General features: G+C 38.9%; 1 protein-coding gene across 1 annotated transcript in view; it reads right to left on the bottom strand.

The window, feature by feature from the left end:
* Positions 1-22,046, bottom strand: part of megf8 (multiple EGF-like-domains 8) — a 28,042-nt gene that overhangs the window by 3,477 nt on the left and 2,519 nt on the right. Inside the window, exons 3-43 of the mRNA XM_026284918.1 lie at positions 21,371-21,534; positions 20,858-21,073; positions 20,582-20,762; positions 19,924-20,012; positions 19,611-19,824; positions 19,194-19,374; positions 15,355-15,500; positions 15,110-15,220; positions 14,086-14,237; positions 13,591-13,692; positions 13,364-13,511; positions 12,925-13,088; positions 12,269-12,454; positions 11,940-12,143; positions 11,027-11,269; positions 10,786-10,904; positions 10,529-10,660; positions 8,905-9,018; positions 8,720-8,803; positions 8,381-8,638; positions 8,100-8,284; positions 7,799-8,012; positions 7,235-7,475; positions 6,990-7,122; positions 6,619-6,872; positions 6,390-6,500; positions 6,183-6,301; positions 5,860-6,097; positions 5,606-5,777; positions 4,628-4,791; positions 4,398-4,533; positions 4,062-4,293; positions 3,833-3,959; positions 3,164-3,374; positions 2,559-2,773; positions 2,274-2,469; positions 1,688-1,856; positions 1,401-1,593; positions 671-841; positions 442-572; positions 50-182 (exon numbers count right to left, since the gene is read on the bottom strand). Of these exons, the coding sequence (XP_026140703.1) occupies positions 50-182; positions 442-572; positions 671-841; positions 1,401-1,593; positions 1,688-1,856; positions 2,274-2,469; positions 2,559-2,773; positions 3,164-3,374; positions 3,833-3,959; positions 4,062-4,293; positions 4,398-4,533; positions 4,628-4,791; positions 5,606-5,777; positions 5,860-6,097; positions 6,183-6,301; positions 6,390-6,500; positions 6,619-6,872; positions 6,990-7,122; positions 7,235-7,475; positions 7,799-8,012; positions 8,100-8,284; positions 8,381-8,638; positions 8,720-8,803; positions 8,905-9,018; positions 10,529-10,660; positions 10,786-10,904; positions 11,027-11,269; positions 11,940-12,143; positions 12,269-12,454; positions 12,925-13,088; positions 13,364-13,511; positions 13,591-13,692; positions 14,086-14,237; positions 15,110-15,220; positions 15,355-15,500; positions 19,194-19,374; positions 19,611-19,824; positions 19,924-20,012; positions 20,582-20,762; positions 20,858-21,073; positions 21,371-21,534 (6,953 nt within the window). The remainder of the gene's footprint in view (positions 1-49; positions 183-441; positions 573-670; positions 842-1,400; positions 1,594-1,687; positions 1,857-2,273; positions 2,470-2,558; positions 2,774-3,163; positions 3,375-3,832; positions 3,960-4,061; positions 4,294-4,397; positions 4,534-4,627; positions 4,792-5,605; positions 5,778-5,859; positions 6,098-6,182; positions 6,302-6,389; positions 6,501-6,618; positions 6,873-6,989; positions 7,123-7,234; positions 7,476-7,798; positions 8,013-8,099; positions 8,285-8,380; positions 8,639-8,719; positions 8,804-8,904; positions 9,019-10,528; positions 10,661-10,785; positions 10,905-11,026; positions 11,270-11,939; positions 12,144-12,268; positions 12,455-12,924; positions 13,089-13,363; positions 13,512-13,590; positions 13,693-14,085; positions 14,238-15,109; positions 15,221-15,354; positions 15,501-19,193; positions 19,375-19,610; positions 19,825-19,923; positions 20,013-20,581; positions 20,763-20,857; positions 21,074-21,370; positions 21,535-22,046) is intronic.

The raw sequence follows: 22,046 nt of genomic DNA, 5'->3' as shown, positions 1-22,046 counted from the left end.
TGTGAAATATGGAGTGTAATGTCATTGGTTGTAATGAACTGGCCGTTACCTGCTGTCTGTAACACTCTTTGCGGTCATTCTGTGGGCTGCTCAGACAGGATGAGGTTTCAGTGTTGTTCTGGCAGGGGCAGCCAGTGCCATCGTGTTCATTACACGTGTCTGCATGGCCATTACACTGACATCTACAAACAAACAATGGGAAGGAATGGAAATACTGATGTTAGATCCAGAAACATTAAATTGTTTTACAATGTGATGTGAAAACCTTTGAGATGGAGACATTTTCTTATCTCTAGCATGCTTGTGAGGCGCTAACTTCTGAAAGTCCAATTTTTTAATAATATATTGCATTTATTGCACCTTGGAAGAATAAAAGTGGTAAACACCTAAAGAAATACTGGAGCACAATTATAGCCAATGCACATTTTCTGATGCACTTACTTCTCACACTTCCCTTGCAACAGGAAGTAGCCACTGAGACAGCTCTCACACTTATCCCCCACACTGTTGTTCTGACAGCTCACACACACAGCATTGTCCTCAGTAGGGCCTTCTGTTGCCCATTGTTCAATCTGAGAAGCAAAAGCATATAATGAATGACTCAGGCCCTGCATCAACACTTCAAATACCGAATACAGAAAGGAAAGATGATTTCCAAAGAATTGCTCACACTCGCACGGTCCAGTGGATAGTCTTTTGGATTTTCCATTGCCCTCCGATGCTCCTCTTTGGACAGACATATATCGCTGTTTCCTCTGCAGAATTCACGACAGGGACGACACATCCCACCTCCCACTGCTGAGCCCACAAACAAGGGCTTGCACTTTTCACAGTACTGACCCTAAAAATAAGAAAGAAATAGAGGTGACTTGTTGTCAAATAATATCACAAACATAGTATTACTGCTGTCTTGTTTTGAAGGGAATACTTTTCTGCAAGGACACATTAAATCAATTAAATTGATCAAAAGTTACAGTAAATAATTTTATAATGATATATAAGACCTCTTCTTTCAAATGAATGAATGAAAGAACTCTTTTCATCAAGGAATCCCTAAAAAAAGGCATCACAGTTTTCAAAAAGTATTAGCAGCACAGCTTTTCAACTGTGATAATAATAGGAAAAGTTGCTTGAGCATCTAACGATTGATGCATATCAGAAAGCATAGCAGAATTATTTCTTAAGGATCATGAGACACTGAAGACTGGAGTAATGGCTACTAAAATAATGACTTATTTTAAATTTGCAATGTTTCCCAATATGACTGTTTTTACCACCTCTTTATTACATAAATTCAGCATTGTTGAGCATAAGAGACTTCTAAACAGTATGCAATATATGAGGATATTTTCATTTTATTGATATTTTCAATAAAAATATACAATAAAACGCTTCAGTACCTTTGTGTTATTCTTGCACTCTAGACAGGCGTCCAGCTGAGAGATGCTTTTACAGTTACTGTGTTTATTACAGCGGCACTGTGAGGAGCAGTTCTCTCCAACAAACCCAAAGTGACACTGACAGACTCCTGGGGACACACAGGTCCCATTAACACAGCCCTGAGCGCACACTGGCTCACACTGGCCCGACACACTGAATAAGAGAGTGAGAGAAGAAAATATATATGAACTACTAAACCTTGGCAAAGTCAGTGCTATTGTTTGAGAATGAAAGCTGTTAAATATACCTGCTGAGTACATAGCCCTGTCTGCAGGTGCAGTGGTAGCCTTCACGCAGATCGTGGCAGTCTTGAGTGATGTTACAGTGGTGGTGTCCATTGGCACACTCGTCCTCTTCTGGGCAATGCAGGAAGGACCAGCTACTGTTCCACTGTGGGCAAAAAGCCTCGCTCACACCTGCAGTAAGTAGAGAGTAAAACGACAATTAAGTTTTAATCCCATAAAAACAAAAAAAATTATACTTGATTCTTACTGGTCAATCATGTCAATGAGCACTCACATACTTTTGTATATTGTACGTAACTGGATATTTAACAGCAACACAGTATTACAACAATTTTGTCTCCTATTTATTATTTCACTCTTCAGCCTCTCTCCCTTTCCAACACGTTAGAATAACTAATTTTTGCCATCTTGTGGCTCAAAATGATTAATTCATGACTGTCCCCATCATTTCTGCAATAATGAGCAACCGACTGTACCCACATGAAACCATCCAACAATTCAGCCTTCAGTTCTACTCATTACCTAATCATAAAATCAGTGTCATTATTTTCACTAGCTTAATCTGCAGAAAGACATAAATACATGTACCATTCAGTCCTCCCTGAAGACAGCGTCCTGCCCCGTTTCCACCACGGACAGCACACCAGCCACACTGTGGCCTGGAAATGCACTGAGAGCACTGAGTGAGCTGGAAGCACTGGGGTGAGCAGGAGTCTTCATCCATGAGCAAACGGCCACACTGACCTGCCTCACAGCGCAATGGAACAAAGGAGGGGCTCATACACTGGAGAAGAAAGAGGACAGGTGACGAGGTTACTGGTCGAACTTCTTGTAGAAAGTTACAGAGTTGGAACAAACTTTATCAAATGTTACCTGCTGCAGTGCCATGCTCCATACACAGCGCTGCCAGCCTCCATCAGAGCCACGTGAGCTTAAACACTGGCTGCAGGTTTTGATTTCATGGCAGGGTTCAGGGCAAGGCATTGGTGGAGAGGACTCCACTTGCATAGGAGACACGTTGAGCAAGGCATAGCTGAAACACGTCCAGTCGTAAGTTGGGTTCACACTCAGGATACGTCTGGTCTCACCTGAATGGTTAAACCAAGAGTCAAAACATCAACTACAAGAGGTTTTTGCTGGCCTTCATAAAAAGAGATGTTTAAATTTGTACATCTTTTGCATTCCCCAAAAACCTTGCATTGGCTATGGAATTTGTTTCTATGGGGAAGGCAACATTTCTGCAAGAGAACGCAAAATTGGTGAAGAAAATGATAGGAGGTGGAAGGAAATCCTATATTTCAACATTTTTGCAAGCAAACTCAAAGCTTTTTGGGAAGCGTAATACTTTTGCAAGAGAATGCTAAAGTTGAGAACAAATCCAACAGCTTTGAAATATAACTTTTCCTCCCATCTCATATTTTTTTCCTTCCTCCCCACATGTCTCCACAGAATCGTGCTCATTGTGTGGTCGCTCTTACCTGTACGTTTGAACTGGCGTGTCCACATGCATTTCACAGAAGCTGTGCATTTGGGGCAGTCAGAAGCCTCACAGCTGGTCTCAGTGCAGTTACTGGAGAGGAAGATCTCTCTTTGGTTTATCCTGCAGTCATGCTCCGATGTGCAACTTACTGAGCTGCTGATACATGCTCCCTCAGGACAGTTTGTGCACCACTTACACTGCAGAGCAGGCTGAAAGATGGAGAGAATTTCATGCCATTTTTTAATTAGAAGATCAGCTTTAACTAATTAGTCTTAAACATTGCTTTTGATCTTATTGATCTTAGAAAGTTTTTGGGGTCAGTAAGATTTTTTATTTAAAGAAAATAATAATTTTTTAAGCAAGGATGCATTAAAAGTGATACTAAATCACAGTAAAAATCTAAAAGAATTTTACATTGTTACAAAAAAAATCTATTTTAAATACATGATGTTCTTTTTATTCAAGTAATCCTGAAAAATGTATAAGTTTCCACAAAAAAAAAAAAATACTAGGCAGCTGTTTTCAACTGTAATAACACTTCACATCACTGTTTTAAATGTATTTTCAGATCAAATGAACGCAGCATTGGTGACCATAAAAGACTTAAAAAAAAAAAAAGAAATAAATAAAAATGTACAGACCACATCATGTGATGTGATGACCGTACCTGCATAGGGCTGGAAAATGTTTTAGGATGGCGGGCCAGACATTCGCTGCAGGTCTTGAGTCTGCGGCACTGATCTGGGGAACGAGGAGTGGGAGAACAGGTAGCCTGTCCTATAGTACAACCCAGTCTTTTAAAAAAGAAGAGTAGAGGATATATAGTCATTAAAAAAACATTCTGCATAGCCATAATATCCTCCTGTGAATAAAGATGATACTAGTTCCTGTAGTACCTTTCTGCAGTGTCTGATGAAGCACAGGTACCTCTGCACCACACACAGCTACCAGTGCTGCTGTTACAGGCCTCAGGGGTGGGCAGCAGGATGCAGGGGTCACTAGGCAAGGAAAGGGTCAAAAGTCGCCCCAGCGTCACTCCATTAAAACCTCCAGACAGGAACAGGTGGCCATCCCACCCAGTCATAGCCAAGGAAACCGAACGGTTTACAGGTTCACCCACCGAGGACACTGGAGAAATGGTACAAGAAAAGGCCAACACCATTTTGTCAGTAAACACAGACTAGTGTTACCAAGAGCATAATTCATATACTGTATGCAGACATGACTTTTACCTGGATGTATCCATGTGTTACAGTTGATCTGATAGAGAGAAACTGTGTTGCTATAATCCTCTTCTCCTGTCCTGCCTCCAACAATTACCATGGTGTCCTTCACTAAAGCTGCCGCATGGAAGAAACGTGAGAGAGGCTGGAGAAAAGAGAGATGATTCGTGTCATCTACATGCCAAACTGCTAATAACATTCATCATTCTGCCCACCATTTGTTTGTTTGTTATAGTTACCTTGTTTCCCTGAGAGGGCACCAGTAAAGACCAAGTAAGATTGGGGTAATAAAGACTGTAAAGTTCTCCTGAGGGTTCTACAGCTTCGACGTGGAAACGGTAACCACCAAACACGTACACAGCATCAGTCTGTTCATGATACACTGCTGAATGACCATAAAGACCTGAAAAAGTGGAGGACGGAAGAAGAATTAAATCAGGAGTGTAGAGCTGTTTAACTTCATTATAATATTTAAACGTTTTCCCATTATTGGTGAAGAAAGTGAAGAATTAAGGATAGAAATGGGTCACAACTGACTAACAACAATAAATAAAAATTATTATATGTATTTGTTTTTGTATGTGTTTCAAAAACATCAATGTGAAAAGAAAATTGCTTAAGTCTGCAAAAATATTACTAGGTACACTAGTACACTACAAAAATATTATATATATATATATATATATATATATATATATATATATATATATATATATATATATATTTATTTTTTCAAAGTATTTTATGGTCACAGAGTTGCCATTTATTTCACCAAAAATACTGCACTAATTGTAATATTGTGAAATATGTTTACAGTTTAAGATAACTGTGTTAAAATGTAACTTATTCCTGTGACATCAAAGCTAAAATTTATTCAGTCTTCATGATCTCATATGCTGATGCGGAGCTTATAAAATGGGATTTATTTTGCAGTAATTTTTGGCAAAATTATAAAAATATTTCATTAAATTAATTTAATGCACCCCTCCTAAAAGTATTATTTTTTTCTTCAAAAAAAAAAAAAAGTGTTAACTGTAGTGTATACTTTTTATTTTAAAAAAACTACGTTATAGTAAACCATTTCAATAAATGATTTCTTCACGATGAGTAAAGGTATTAAGCTTGAACATTAAGTGAACAAAACTATTTGTACGACAATTAACTGTCAGACCAAACGTCCCATTTTTGGCAGAAAAAGTGCAGTGTTCAATCTCTACCTGTAGGGGGTGTGCCAGTGTGAGGAGCGATAGTCCAGTTCCCAGACTGAGGATTAAACTCCAGCAAATGATGATTAAAGCCATTCTCTGGAGAGTAACCTCCAATCAGCAGCACAGATGAGCCTCTTCGCACAGTTAGAGTGTGTCCAGCCACAGGGGGAAGCACTGAGCTCTGAACATAGATGTCAGTTAACACTCATAACACAGCTGAAGAGGAGCACAAGAGCACTGTGAGGATATTCAACATGCAATACCTTATACTGCTTCCACACCAGACTGCTGAGATTCAGACACCATGTGTCATTTGCAACACCTTTCTTTGTGACCCCACCCACCACAAACATTAAACTGTGAGTGGCTGCCAGGGAGCCAGAGAACGGGTCATGATTATACACCAGAGCAGAGGCATGATGGTAACGGGACAGGGGCATTGTATTTTCCTCCACTGAACTGGTCAACATTTGAGTCCAGCGACGATCAGCCACGGAATACCTAGACCAATAAAAATTTATTATGGAAATGTGTGTAAAAAAAAAAAAAAATATTACAAAATCAATTACAATATACAAGAATTTACCTGTAAACATTTCCCAGGATGCCCTCTGGGAGTGAGAGGCCTCCATACATCCACAGAGTGCCCTGTGGCCCGGACACTAGGGAGTGACCCATCCTCTGGAGGAACCTGTGTGCCTTATTCTGTGGAAGAAAATAAAACTGAAAATTGAGAGAGCCTGTAAAAACAGAGACTCATATCTGTAGTCTTGAAGGAGAAAGTTAATCTCACTGCAGAGAGCTGAGTGTCGAGCAAGGTTTCCCAAACCAGGCTGTCCGAGTCCGAGATAGAAGAACAGTCTGATCCAGCCCAGCCTTCTGTACACACACACAGGCCAAGGGTCTGTAAAAGCACGTGCAAACATGTAAGAGGAGAACTGTGGGACATACCTAAAATGCATTTTAGGGTGCTTCTTATGTTCTAAAGCAAAACAACTGGCTGCAATAAATATGTCACATACCATGTTGCAAATGCCTCTGCCTTCCTCTGCTCCACAATTCCCTGGACAGACAGGACGGTCACACTGTGGACCACCAAAACCATGGGGACATTCACAGAGCCCGTTTACACACTGAGCTCCTGCCTGGCACTCGAGTGAGACAGCTGTACCCTCTCCAGAACTTGCATTTCCACATCGCTTCACCCAGAACGAGGCATTAAAACCCTGAGCACGTCCTGAGGTAACATTTGCTTCAAAATACACAGATACCACCCCTAGAGGAGAAGAAATCACCTAATTTATCATGACATGGTGCCACACTGAAAGTTATATCTAACTTTGCTTTGTATGTGATGACAAAAACAATTCAGTCCTTATAGTTTTTTAAGCACCTGATGTAGCCTCAACAGTAATTGGCTCCATTCTCGTTGTCCCGCAAAATGCTCCAATAAGGTTGTGGTCAGAGTGCACAACATCACTACTGAGGAATTGTGGCAAGCCGTCAAACACGTAAACATAGGAGTTCTGTTGGATAATGGAATGCAAACATTTCTGGTCAAAATATTGCTGGTAACTATATTTTTAATGCTGTTTTGACAGCAGGTGACAGATTAATGATGTGGAATAATCAACTCACTGTGCACTGTGTGTGTGAATCCGGGTGCCAGGTCAGCGCCACGGGTGGGCAAGACTGCCCTGGCATGCATGGGGCCAAATCCTGGGACACAGAGAGGACCCACAGGCAGTGAGAGAGCCCACCATGGCCACCGACCGCTCCATGCCACCCCAGAGAGGACGAGACGGACAGGGGTATAGAAGAGGAAGAAGAAAGCAGAACAGAGCGACCCTGACACTGCCTGAAACAGGTACCATTGTTCCTGTGAGAGAAATGGGAATTTCAATGTCACATATTGTATAAAACCGAGTGTTGTATTTTAGGACTAGGCCAAAAATCCCACAGACTTCCGTAGTATGTAACTGCTTAACATTTTACAAAAACAAAAAAATTGATTTGGAGCTGCATGAGAGAGCGCATGATGATGACCGTTTTAATTTTTTGGTGATCTATCCCTTCAACTTTGAGATCAAATAATCAGCAGGCACCCAAATTAAAACCCCTGGTTTATGCCACATTTTCATCTGCCCTCAAATTTGGACACACCTTCCTCACCAAATAAACAGAACTAATTCTCAGACTTACCTGGGGTCTCCATAGTATCCGGGCAGGCAAGATTCACAGTATGGGCCTTGGGTGTGGTGAGTACAGTAGCACTGGCCGGTCTGGTTATGGCAGAATCCTTGTAGAGCGTCACCATGGCCATTACACTGACAGGGAATGCAACCTTCACCCCCTGCCAAAGCTGAGCCAAAACTACCAGGCTTGCAGTGCTCACAGTGTGGCCCTGTTGTCCAGTCTGAGGAAAGAAAGAAAAATATAGTAGCTTATGGTTACTAAAAGGATAAAGAAGAGTCCTGGGTTAACACACAGGAAGGATCTTTACCCTGGCACTGATCACAGATCCCTGGAGCTGTAATACAAGTGCTGTGGAAGTTACATCCACAGTCCACATCACACTCCACTCCGCTCAGCACCAGAGTGGCTGGATCAGAGGTCCAACCCAAAGAGCACTCGCACTCAAACAGAGGACTCCCGCTGCACCGGCCTTGACGGCACTCGTTATAACATCTGAGCGAGAGCATGAACATGATTATATATTAAAAAGGATGTACTATGATGATGAAATATATCAACCCTTGCAACAGTGTTAACAGAACGTCTCACGTCTGGTTGCAGTGGTGAACTCCATCTCCTGTGAAGCCTCTCTCACAGTGACACTCGTAGGAGGTTGGGGTGTTGACGCAGGTAGCGGAGGGATGGCAGGTATGCAAGCCCAAGCGACACTCCTCCACATCCGGACAGGATGGGTAGGACCAAACAGCATCTCCGTCTCCTTCCATCCCTTCCAGCAGCTCCAGCTCTAGCTCCAACTCCATCTCGAGCTCCATTAACCGAGGGGGTGATAAAGTTTGAGGCTCAGGGCTGGTGGAAGAAAGAAGAGATGCAAATCATATCAAATGACATATTCATTTAGACACTAGGCATAAATTATTTTAATCTTACCTGCTGGCTTTCACTTCAGCTACAGCCATACTACAGTTAACAGCCGAGGGGTCATCCATCCCACCCCAGTCACCTCTCAAACACCTGTGAAGAACCAGAGTGGCAGGATGTAATATAAGAAGGAAAACAGTGATCAGAAGTGTTACTGAAGATGATGTTTGTTTGGTGTATTCACAGACACAGACCTGCCGATAGTGGGGTTGTTGTAGTCTCCACACCAGCCGCACTGAAACGTCTGTAGACACTCTGAACAGGTGCCAAGAGCAGAGCACTGCTTACACTGAGGGACAGAGTGAACACTGGAGAGAGAAGATCAGAGGACAATTGTCAGCAAAAGCATTAAAAGCCTTTGCAGTATAATACAACAAAAACTATTGAAGGATAAGCAATGAAGAATTCAAGTCAATATATTATGAATATTATTTCAATAGTAATATTTTGCCATCTTATTTTTACAGTTATAATAATTACATTAATAACACAATTTCACTATATTAATTATATTCACATTGAAATATTAAAAGAACAACATTGTAAATGAAAGGTAATGACACTAAAGTCAGCGTCTATTGTTTAATCATTTTGTGATGGTTTAAATTTTTAAAGTGAACTGTCTAGACATTTTTCAATTATTCAGTCAGTCATTTAAAAAGTTTAAACCACACAAAGGAATTTAGTAAAATTGTGTCATCATTTACTCCCCCTCACGTTTGCCCTGTTTGACTTGCTTTTTTCTATGGAACTTGATAGATATGTTGGTAAAAAAATGATTTCAGTTCCCATGTCTTCCATTAAATTAACAAAAAGAAAATAACACATACAATGAAGCTAATGGGAAGATTAATGGTTTGATTACCAACATGGGTTTTTTGATTAAGAACATGTTTTTTTTTTGTTATATATTCCACAGAAGAAAGAATGTCAAACAGCTTCGGAACGTCATGAGGCTGAGTAAATAATGACAGCATTTTTATTTTTGGGTAACCATTTTCCTGAACATCTAAGCAACAGCAATATGAGATAAAAGTTAATCATTAGATGTTAAATGTTTATCAAACTGCTAATGCAATATGACCAAATAGTATGCTTCTTTGGCCCAATCGTGGCCTTACTCCAGACAATTCAGTTTTCCTTCAAATGTTATTCTCATTTGAGGAGTGCATCCAGTTTTAATTAGTAAAGGGATAGTTCACCTAAAAATTTAAATTCTGTCATTAATTACTCACCCTTTTGTCATCCAAACCCGTAAGACCTTCGTTCATCTTCGGAATACAAATTAAGATATTTTTGATGAAATCCAAGAGCTTTCTGACCCTCCACAGACAGCAATAAAACTGAAATGTTCCCAGGACCAGAAACGTAATAAGGACATTGATAAAAGAGTCCACATGACATCAGTTGTTCAGTTACCAGAATGTGCAGAGGTACTCTTGATAATGGTGGAGGCATGATTTAGAGGGCAAGAATTGTTAAATAAAAGTCATTATTTTTGTTTTTCTTGCATACAAAAAGCTTTGTAAAATTGCGTTTGAACCACTTATGTCACATGGACTGTTTTAGCTAACATTTCAGCTTTGTTGCTGTCTATGGGTCAGAGAGTAAACGTACCTTAATTTGTGATCCGAAAATGAATGAAGGTCTTATAGGTTTGAAACGACACGAGGGTAATTAATGACAGAATTTTCATTTTGGAGTGAACTATCCCTTTAAGCACTATAAGTGTCTAGTGTATGTGAACCACACAGGGGATTTCATTGGCTTTTGTCAGACAAATGACCTAAAATCCCAGCAGAAGCTGCACTAACCTACCTGTCATACCAGTCCCTGCACTCTCCATAGGGAAACTTTGTGAGGTATGCAGCAAAGTAGAAACAGGACTGAGCAGATTCACACCATGCACACTGACTGGAGTTAGACAAACATTCTCCACACGTCAACCTCCTGTTAGAGAGAGAAACAGGATGGTATATAAAAACTAAAGTTGCTATCTTTTTGAGGTCCTTCAGCTTCATCAAATATTATATAAACCAAATAATTCATAAACAAGTTTATCACTTCAAACTCACTGGTTGCAAACTTTAGGACACCCTCCTGGTTCCCGGATAGACCCCTCCAATCTCCCACGGCGACTGCACAGATAATCTCCCTTCTTGCTGGAGTTGATCTGCCACTCACAGTAGGGGTCCTACAAACATTCAGACATGAGAGAAACTCCACTGCAGCCTTGCAGAACATGAAAGCTGGTAAACAGACTGCATGCTGCTCTGGATCAAAACACTCATGGCAGTCTTTCAGACATGTTGTTACCTGAGTGCAAGCAGCACAGTCTCTATATTCCTCACACAGTGTGCAATGCTGAGGGTGGAGCAGTAGGTGGCGCTCTTCTCCTTGCCAGTCTATGCAGGGCTGCTGATCGACATCAGAGCGCAGAAAACACAGGTTCATGGTGGGACACCAGCCGCATGACTGATCAGACAGACAGGCCAAACATGAGCGATACTGGGGACACGAATTGGAGCGGAAGGGTTCGAGGAACAGGAAAGAAATCTCCTAGAAAGAATGTAAAAGAGCAATGAACAGCATTATATAATAATACCTAAACTTTATAGTGCACTTAGAAAGTTTATAGGGCTGGAACTAAAGATTTCTATAGCACACCTGTACATACAATTATTATTTGTTTTTCTATTATTTATTTATTTTTGTTCATTTATATATACACATGTGTATTTTATTTACATCAAATTTTTATATCCGTGCTTTGTTGATGTCCCTGTGTACTTAAAGCTTGTTAACCTAAAACAAATTCCCTATATGTGCAAACATACTTTCCAAAAAACATCTTTCTGGCTTTTTTATAATTCATTATATGATGTAATTTGTTTAATATATTGTAATATATACATTTTTTTTTTTTGGTGGGGGTTAAAAATGTATCAGAATTAAATTTAAATCCTACATGCAACATTAAATATTTTTTTTTATAAAAACAACAACTTAAGTTGGATTTAATAAAGCACAGATTACTACAGTTCTGATGCTTTCAAGTGGTTTCAAGAGTTTTCTGAAAATCACCTAATTAGAATTAGGAAATTTCACTTGTATTGCACTAGTTGCAACCCTAAATTGTATAAAATTACAGATGTGAAATTATGTCAAATGAAGAAATGCACAATAGGAGTCTACTTTTAAGCTGCTTTGTTAGGTAATAAACACTTACGCTGCCTCCAGGTAAATCGGTGCGGTTCCAGGTAAGGGCCATCTCACTAGTCTGTCCTGATGCAGAGTTATTCAGGTAGCCTTCCGTCTGGATCAGGTACCAGTTTCCTCGTGTAAGATTCTGGAACAGACGGGAACCACCTGGCCGGGATAGCATACGGATCTCCTTCTCCTCCTGAGCGGACCACCTTCCCAGCACATCTGTCTGCACGGAAGAAAGGTTTAGAAGAGACTTAGCAAGTTACATGCCTCAAGAGACTTCATGCCATGTTTTTTTTTTTTTTTTTTTTTTGTCTAAAAGAGAAAACCTGATTTTGTGATTTTCCATACCAGTTGAAGAGAGTTGGGTCCAGCAGCCATCTGAGCAGTAAAATGCATTTTTTGTATTCGAGCCCACATGGCAACAGTTTCCTGAGGGGCACCCCATAAGGGATGAATGAAACCCCGAAACTGAAGGGTCACGTCCATCTCTGTAGAGGGATTGAGGATGATGGAGGTATTGCGCAGGATAGATACCTATGAAGAAGTGTGCATGAGTGTAAGAAGGAGTGCAGAAGCATGGTGGGGTTCACAGAGGAAGAGTTTAGTAACAAATATATTACAAAAGTACAACAAAACCTGGATTTAGAAATTATAAAAATAATAACCAGGGTTATTATTACAGTTGACTAAAACAATAAACTCTTGTTACTTGAAAAATATATACATATATTTAAGTTGGCTAACTTGATCTACCAAAACTTAAATACATGAATAAAAAAAAATTATTATTAAAAAAGCAAAAACGAATGAAACCGAAAAAACTAAACAAACTTCAAACTAATATGAAAACAATGATACAAAAAAAAACACTGATTATTATAAATGAAATCACAAGAAAAGGGCGTAAACAAACAGAAACAAGTGTAATTTAATAATAAATATAGAAGAGAGGAAGTTCCTGCAGAGCAGAAGGTCATGAGAGCTGAGGATTGAACTTATCGTACCTTGTCAGGCTGTGACTGATTGCGTGGATGCTGGAAGGTAAGCAGGTGCAGTCCCGGGACATAGTTCTCGGTGCGACAGAAGGGGAGGGAGGTGAGGAAACGCGTGCGCTCCCCCCACCAGCCGTACGCCCCAGAGATCTGGTCCACGCGGCATGCACTTTGCTCTGCCAGGGGTCAAAGTGTACAGTATTTACTCATGATATGCCAAAAGATTATATGCCACATATGCAGGTCACTGGACATTCAAGTATATTGTGCAAATTAGCTTGAAAACCAGTCAAGAGCACATAGCAGTGATATTAACACAGCATGACTACACACAGTCCTCAGTAACACATTATTTCACTGACTGTAAAAGTGTCTAGAAATAAAGATTTACTGAGCAGTGTGTGGTTGTTTTAACCGTCATGTTATGGTCTGCTCTCTCCTCTCTCTTTACCTGAAACAGGCAAGCAGGACTCATTCTGCACACACCAGCCGAATTCCCCAGAAACTTGTGGCAGAGAGTTTGGCACCCCACTGAACACCAGACACGACTGGCAGTCTGACAAAGAACGAGCCAGGCCCAGACATCCGGTGCTGCCACACTATATAGAAACACACACATAAATCATGAGTGATCAAAAGCCAGCAAAATGCAAGTGAAGGAGCCTGGGGAAGTATTACCGGGTTGTGGGGCTGGTACTCCCGGCAGCGACCCTCACACCAACTGCACTCTGGATTCTTCAGGCATAAACTTTCATCTGGAGCTTCAGCACATACTGTGTCCTGTTAGACATCAACACACACACACACCTTGATATACACTACCAATCAAAAGTTTGAGATCAGTATGGCTTTTCTGAATTCATCAAAGCGTGATATTCAAGACATTTATTATTAGAATATGAATATATAAGTTTGCACACCAGATCAGCATATTATAATGCTTTCTGAAGGATTATGTTACACTGAAGATTGTAATGGCTGCTTTGCCATCACAGGAATAAAATCACAATTTAAAGTAGATTACATTTTAATAATCTTTAACAATATCAATGGTTGTGTTTGTGATCAAATAAATACAGCACTGGTGAGTATAAGCATACTTTCAAAAGTACATGTACACAAATACTTACAGAAAAAAAAAATATATATATAATCTAGATCTTATTTTATTACCCTGTCTCCTGGGTCACTGCTTACAAACAGCGGTACTTTATATGCCACAAGGTCTCCACGGGCAACTCCACTGTAACCGCCAGCAACTAGCAGCACACGGCCCTCCATGACAGCTGCAACATGGGAATATCGGCCCCTCACGGACACACCTCCTTTAAGAGCACAGAGAACATTTCAGAGAAAAAATAATATGTGAAAATAATTGAAAAAAACTCAAAGAGTGCCTCACATCCACTACTGAGGGCTGCTCTAACTTTAGACTTTAAAATAGAATATGTAAGTCTTGTGGCTATGAAGTTTAGGGACTGGCTTCATTTACTTCCATTGTAATTGCCTCATTTCAACCCTGATTTTTACTTTTAAGAAAAGACAGGTTGAATTTTTTTTTTTGTTGTTGTGGTAATCAACTGCTGATTGAGCTTAACTTTAAACATTGCTTATATATATCCTGAGGTTATGATGTAAATAACGGACTGAAAATAACTAAAGCATGTAAACAATAAACTGCTGTACAGTTAAAAAGTTCGAAGAAGCCCAGAGTGAAATGCACAATATTCTAGAGGGCTAAACTGAAGCATCATTATAAAATAATACCAACTTTAAGAAAAAATGTCTTGCAAACCAAAAATAACAATGCAAAAAATCCTGACTATGAGGGGTACCAAACCCATGTCAGCTTTCTGTGGTTAAGTTACAACATAAAAAATAAAAAATAACACATTTTTATCTGAGGGCAGTTTTACTTCTCATCAGTCCATTTGTTTAAAAGCTGCAGGCAAGTAAATCTGCATCCGACACAAGGGAATTTACACAACAAATGACCTCTCAAGAGTAGGTCATAACAAGCCCCCAGTCAAGCTGAAGCATCTTAAACATGAGTTCTTAAAGGCTCTCCTGTTATTTGTGCAACAAATCCTCAGGGAAGCATGGATCATCAATCACATACATCATCATACTTCATCTCCTCTCTAAACATATCAAACAGATTCACTCCGTCTCGGACCATTAAATAATACACACTTACGCTGACTGAGGCTCTCTCCAACAGACACCCACTGATGGCAACCAAGATGATAGAAAAAGATCTCCTCATCATAGCACTTCTCTTCCATGTAGTGTATATGAACATTCCCTCCTAAGAAGAAAAACAGATCTCCATTAATTAATATCGCTATAAAAGTCTTCACATTCCATTCACTCGGTCAAACAACAAAGACACAATGAGGTTGACTGTAGCTCTAATATTAATTCAGTGTGACTTCTACTTACCGTACACCACCATGTAGTTGCCAATGACGGTGGCAGAGTGGAATGCTCTCTCCCTCGGGCCACTGGCAGGAAAATGTGAACGGAAGGAAGTCCAAAAGCGTTTCTCAACATGGAAAGCATCAGTTGAGTTCACACGCAGACTGAACCTTGAGACAGGAGTAGATGGTAACAGTAAAAATTCAGTTCAATTCAAGTTTATTTGCATAGCGCTTTTTACGATACAAATCAATTTTACAGAAAATTAAGTTTCTACAATATTTAGTAGTAGCTTATCAGTGGTTACTGTCAGTTTATGTCCATATGGCAGACATTTTCGGAAAAATCAATTAAAGGCGTAATCAAACAGACGATGAACACTATTAACAGCAATTGTTATATGATTCTAACATTACAAAATTGAAAGAATAAGAAGCCAGACCAATAAACACGGTCCGATTCCAAGTAGCAGATTACTATCTTAAATTTATTCACGTGATTTTTCCTTATGGACTACACTACAGGAACACATTTCCAACTTAACTTCTGCATCTGTTTTAAGTCCTTTCAAGTCCTTCTCCAAGATTATTTTAAATGATTCAATCCATTTCAAACAACTGTTCAAAAAAGTCGATCAACATTTTTGGGGTCCAGAGCAGAGTGTTTTTTATTCACTATATGTCCAGCTGTTGAGAAGATGTGCTCTGTATTTTTTAATTGTTTAATTATTTCAAAAATAATAGTGTACATATTTGGTTAAAATCGATTCCCTTTTTTCATTTTCGAAACTTTTTTAGGTTGGTCCGATCGATTGTGCAATCGATTTTCGAACTAAAAGTGACAGCCCTAGTATTGGTGTTGTCACGGTACCAAAATTTCAGTATTCGGTACCGATACCAGAGAAAGTAACACTTTATAATAACTGCATGCTATTAATCATTAGTTAAGCATTAGGAAACAGTTAATTCATCATTTATAAAGCATTAATAGACATTTATAAGCAGTTTATAAATACAGATATAAATGCTTTATACCTGATTTAAAAGCATATCTATAATGTATTTAAGAATTGTTTTTTATACTTTATTAATGATCAATTTATCATTTCTAAATTAAGTATAGCATTATTTACACACCAGTTATTAAGGAGTTGTAAGTGGTTCATAAGATCACTTAGAAATTGTAAGTAAATGATTAATAAACTATTTAAATGTGCATTCATACATATTTTTATTCAGACATATAGTAATAGTTACTTATATTGTTAATAAATGGTTTATTAACGTGTATTTCTACTGTAATTCAGGGTTAATTCAGGTAGTTATAAAACATATGTAGTTGTTAGTTAAGGGGGGAGTGAAATGCTATTTCATGCATACTGAGTTTTTTACACTGTTAAAGAGTTGGATTCCAATGCTAAACATGGACAAAGTTTCAAAAATTAAGTTGTACGTTTGAAGGAGTATTTTTGTTCCAAAAAAACCTCTTCCGGTTTGTCCCAAGTTTCGGAAAGTTTTTTTCGAGTATGGCTCTGTGTGACGTTAGATGGAGCGGAATTTCCTTATTTGGGTCCTAAGGCACTTCTGCCGGAAGAGCGCGCGCTCCCATATAGCAGAGCACTGAGAGGCTGAGCACAGCCTGATCAGAGCGAGAGCGTCGCGAAAATTCACAAAAGAAGTGTGTTTTTGGTTGCCAGGGCAAGACAACCCTGCTCAGATTACCAAAAGAGATACAGCATTAAGAGACCAGTGGATGGAGTTTATTTTTACAGAGCATCAACGGAGTTGTGCAAGTGTTTTTGTTTGTTCCCTGCATTTCGGATTGCACATCATTTATTTCTTAAGGATAATGCAGTCCCAACGAAAAAGGGTCACGATCGTGTGTTGGAACCGCAGGCGGTGAGTAAAACTGCTTCAAATATCTCTGTGTTGTTAACTTAGCTATCAGCGCGTAAGCACATCAAGTAAACAACATGCGATGTTGTCATCAAACTGCACTTTCCACATGTACAGCTTAAAAAAAAAAAAAAAAAAACAAGACGACATAACGTGGAACTTAGTCATTTTCCAAAACTGCTAAGCAAATATATGCAGTTTCAGTACATACCACATAGAGACGCCTTTGCTGATGCTGCTCTTGTTAAATTTCAGCCTCTGGATCTGTGTCACAGCTTCCAAAAACTCTCAACACAAAAGCCTACTGGCGCTCGTGATTCTTTAGCTCCGCCCACACGTCACGCCTCTAGGCGCTTCCGGGAAAATCGGTACAGACTATCTTTCTCTTATAAATATAATAAAAATAAAGACTTTTTGGAGTTATGAAGGATGCAGTACTACTCTATAGGTCCTCAAGATTAACAGGATATTGAGTGAAAACGAGCATTTCACCCCCCCTTTAACTATTTTTGTGAGCTCATCTAAAGTGAGGACTATTTATGCCTTGTAAAGCTTTTACAAATGAGATTTAAAGGCTGTTTCTATTTCTATGTTCTGTATCACTGTGTTGTATTTGTTTCCGTTTTTTGTTTAGAAGATAACTGAGCCTTTAAATATCCTTTATAAATGCTTTAAAATGCATAACTAGTCCTCACTTTAGATGAGCTCACATAAATAGTTAACTGACCACTACTAAATGCTTTATAACTACCTGAATTTACTACATTTCTTGTGATCTTATGACTCACTGGCAACTCCTAAATAACTGTTTTGTAAATAATGCTATACTTCATTGAGAAATGATAAATTGATCATGAATAAAGTATGAAAATACAATTATTAAACACATTATAGATATGCTTTTAAATTAAGAATAAAGCATTTATATCTGTATTTATAAACTGCTTATTACTGTCTATTAATGCTTTATAAATTATGAATTATCTGTTTACTAATGCTTAATTAATGATTAATAGTGTGCAGTTATTATAAAGTGTTACCCATTATGCTAATAACAAGAATAAAACCAAAGCCATTCTTTATACTTATTTACAATTGTGTCTACAAGAAATACAATTATCAAAAAGAGTAAACAAGTTTTACCCAAATTTACTTTGTCTTTTAATTTAAACATTTTATTTTTTGGTAAATAAAGGGGATTTGCTATTAAAATTAAAACATGGTAGAAATATTGTGTGATTTTATTTCTTTAAAAAATAAAGTTTAAATTTTTTTTTTCAACATTATATGCCAAATGAAATGGTAAAATGCTTGTGAAGTGACTCAGAACATTTCTGGTGATGTTGTTTATGTATTTATGTCCTCATTGAGATGGCAGATGCTGAAATTACTGCAAGCGTCACGGACTTCAGTCTACGTAGTAAACAAACCCGCACGTCTCTTCCATTCATTCATTTATTCATTCATTCATTCGCACAGACGCGCAGAACATGCAGGATTCATATTTCAACCAACTTTTGCAGCTTAAAATTTACAGATAGTGGTCCATATGGAGATTTGATTTGATTAATTCATGCTAACCTTGACAAATTCCGTGACTGTCCATATTAAAATGTAGGTTTCATTTCCATGACTGGATTTTGAGATTCCGTCCACATTTTCTGCTTCGTGGAAATCATAGCGCTGTATGTGTCAAGAACCGGGTTGACCGAGCACTCGGTACCACTGGTACTTAAAGAAACCTGGTACCGTGATGTAATACATTTTTTTAGTACCGACTTGGTTCCGAAGTACCGGGTCTTTTGACAAAACTAGTATGTATGCAATGTAGATAAAAGTATTTGGACATACACTTTATATAAAAAGCTTGGATATAACAGTATAGATTTTACAGGGATATAAACAAACACTCAGCGGCAATTTACTATATGTTCAGCTTACACTAGACAGTACACACGTGTACAATACCTAGCGTTGGTAGGTCTGTGTCCCCCATATACCAGCAGTGTTTTGGAAGGGGCATGGTAGATCATGCTGTGTCCTGCAGTAGTAGGTGGTTTTCCACCTGTAGGCTGAACAGCTTCCCACACTCCATCCCTCAACCGGAACCGGTACAGAGATGAGGAGAACATGTCCTCCTCTGTCCTTCCTGAAAAGACAGGTGGATCAATTATTTTAAAGTAAAGATTTACAAAATATATAGGAAAGAAAAGACATATAAAAAGAGAACAAGCAAAGGAACAACACAACCAGAAAAGTTTGACAGAGGTCAGGAAAGGAAAGAAGAGATGATAATGCTGATAATCTTTTCATGTGTTTTTCACAAATTGACAATAACACTCTTTTTATATTCTCCACTAAAGAATAAGAATACAATTTACTCACCCCCAAAAACATATAGATAGTTGTCTACCATCGCTGCTGCGTGATTTGCCAGCCTTGGTGCCCCTGGAGCGTTTGATTGGCCTAGCTGCTGCCATTCATCTTGCTGAGCACGGTACACCCAGACATCACTAGCCAATGAGTGGTTGGCAAGCTCACCGCCATAGATGAGCATGTTGCCCTGCCATTCTACAGCTGTGTGGGAATGTCGAGGAGCCTGACAAAAAGATATTATTAATTAGAGGATCATTAAAATGAAAACAGATCATTAGAAATACGCAAGACAAAAAAAAAAGAGAGAGAAGAAGAAACTTACTGGACTATATAAATATGATCTCTGTTCCCAATTATTGGTCGAAAAATTGTAAACAACAAGGTCCTCCAGTGCTCTGTTTAGATCAAACCCTGTAAATAAAAACCAAGGGTTGAAATAAATCCCTCCTCAAGCGTACTTTAAAGCTGAAGTTTTAAAATAAAACAAGAGTAGTAGTTATTCATATTTTTATTGCCATGTCAAAATCTAAGCCTATCCTAAACATTTTAAAGAAGTAAAGTTGTGATACTGAACAGGACCACATGGAGATGCCAAAAAAAAAACTACACCAACCGTCTGCTGACTGCATATATCTACAACTGTAGACAGACCCATTCATTATTGTGAATGTCAACCAATATATCGGTATTCGGTTAGAATAGAAATGTTTTTAACGCATTAAGAATTGTAAAATTATTCGCATGCATTAACACGTTAACAACGACAGCCCTAAACAAAACATTGTTAATATTTTACAGATATTAATCTAGCAAATTGATTGATAATATAAATTACAAATATTTAATTTTGTAAACAACTATTTATAATTGTGTTATCCCAAAACAAGTCACACAAGTATAAATGGGCTTTTATACAAGAAAACATGTCAAACAGCTGCCCACATTCCAGATCATGATAAATGATCAACAATCCAGCTTACCTCCGAACATGTACATGGCTCCAGTGGAAGCCAGGTAAACCCCAGCAGAGGCGGTGCGAGGGGCTGCTTTAACGTCACCTGGGCTCACCTCCCACCACTGGCCCGCCCCACTGTTGTCACGGAGACCCAGCTGACAGTTCTGCCCCACAAAGCCGGGGCTGCAGATACAATGCTCACCCGTCTGTTAGAGAGAGTGAAACAATACATGACATTAAAATGACAAAACTACACTCTGTACTCACTTTATGCATAATGCAGAGCCTACTTCATGCTTACCTTATCACAGCGACCGTGGTCATATTGAGTGCAGACCTGGGAGCAGAGAGGGGTGCTGCAGTCCATTCCTCCCCACCCCTGATGACACTGACAGCGGGCAGTAGCTCCATCACAGCGCCCATGACCACTGCAGTCCCCAGGGCAAACTGAAAACGTGTAGGTGGCATTGAAGCCCAGCAAGTTGTAGTTGGCGTCGCTGAAGAGATGCAGCAGCATCTTGTAAAGAGCACAACAGAAGATGAACAATTTATAATGAATGTGGGAAAACAGAGACAGATTGTGAACAAGATGTCTATCAATTGAGCACTGGTGTAGTTTCTTATGACTCACGGTGTTATAAAACGGACACATGCAGAGTGAAATGGAAAAACCTCAAATGGAGCTCCCTTTCTTAACAATCTCGTTGAACAAAGAGCATTAAAGAAAGGGAGTGCATTTTGATTCTTTGAAAAGTAAGGCTCTCAGGCCAAGTATAACTCAACAAATGGTATAAACTGATACTTTTGGTCTTACCTTACCGGACTTGGCCTCAATTGGTTGTGGTAGGGTGTTGCCACTTAAACTTGCCAGTAGGGGGCTCTGGTAGGAATCACCATCATAGACAAACAGGTAGTCATAGGTACACTCCGTATCCATAAACGTGAAGTTAAGCACAATGCGATGATTTCTGCTGGGAGCTGAAGGAGGACAGAAGAGTTCCCATTACAACCAGAAGAAAAAACATACTGTACTTGTCTTAATATCACCTTCAAGAGGTAGACATTTCTAATAAATATACAAATTGAGAGAAGGGTCATGGTCACTCAGCTCCTGAAATTGGTAGTTGTTTTAATAATTACTAATCAAGCCATAACTTCTAATAAAGTGGCAATGAAATGGAAGCAGCAACAGATCTTTTCTTCTGTGTTGTGAAATACATCCAGGTGAAACAGATTATCAAATAAAGAACATAATAAAAGAAGTAGAGACTTAGTTCTATCCATCAGTGGTTGTTTTGATGGATGCAGATCTTAATGCAAATTTGAGGTCACTGTAAGAAAGGGATGGGATTTAAGCAAACTAAATGATTGGAATATTTCACCATAAGATCCAGTTATGACATTTTAATTCAAAATTTAAATTAAATGTAAAAATAATAAGATAAATAAGATGCATTTACAAAAAAAAACAAAAAACAAATAAAACATTT

Source organism: Carassius auratus, chromosome 16 (assembly GCF_003368295.1).
Source record: "Carassius auratus strain Wakin chromosome 16, ASM336829v1, whole genome shotgun sequence".
NCBI lineage: Eukaryota > Metazoa > Chordata > Actinopteri > Cypriniformes > Cyprinidae > Carassius > Carassius auratus.
Note: the sequence above shows the minus strand (reverse complement) of the source record. Positions and strands in the feature narration are given on the sequence as shown.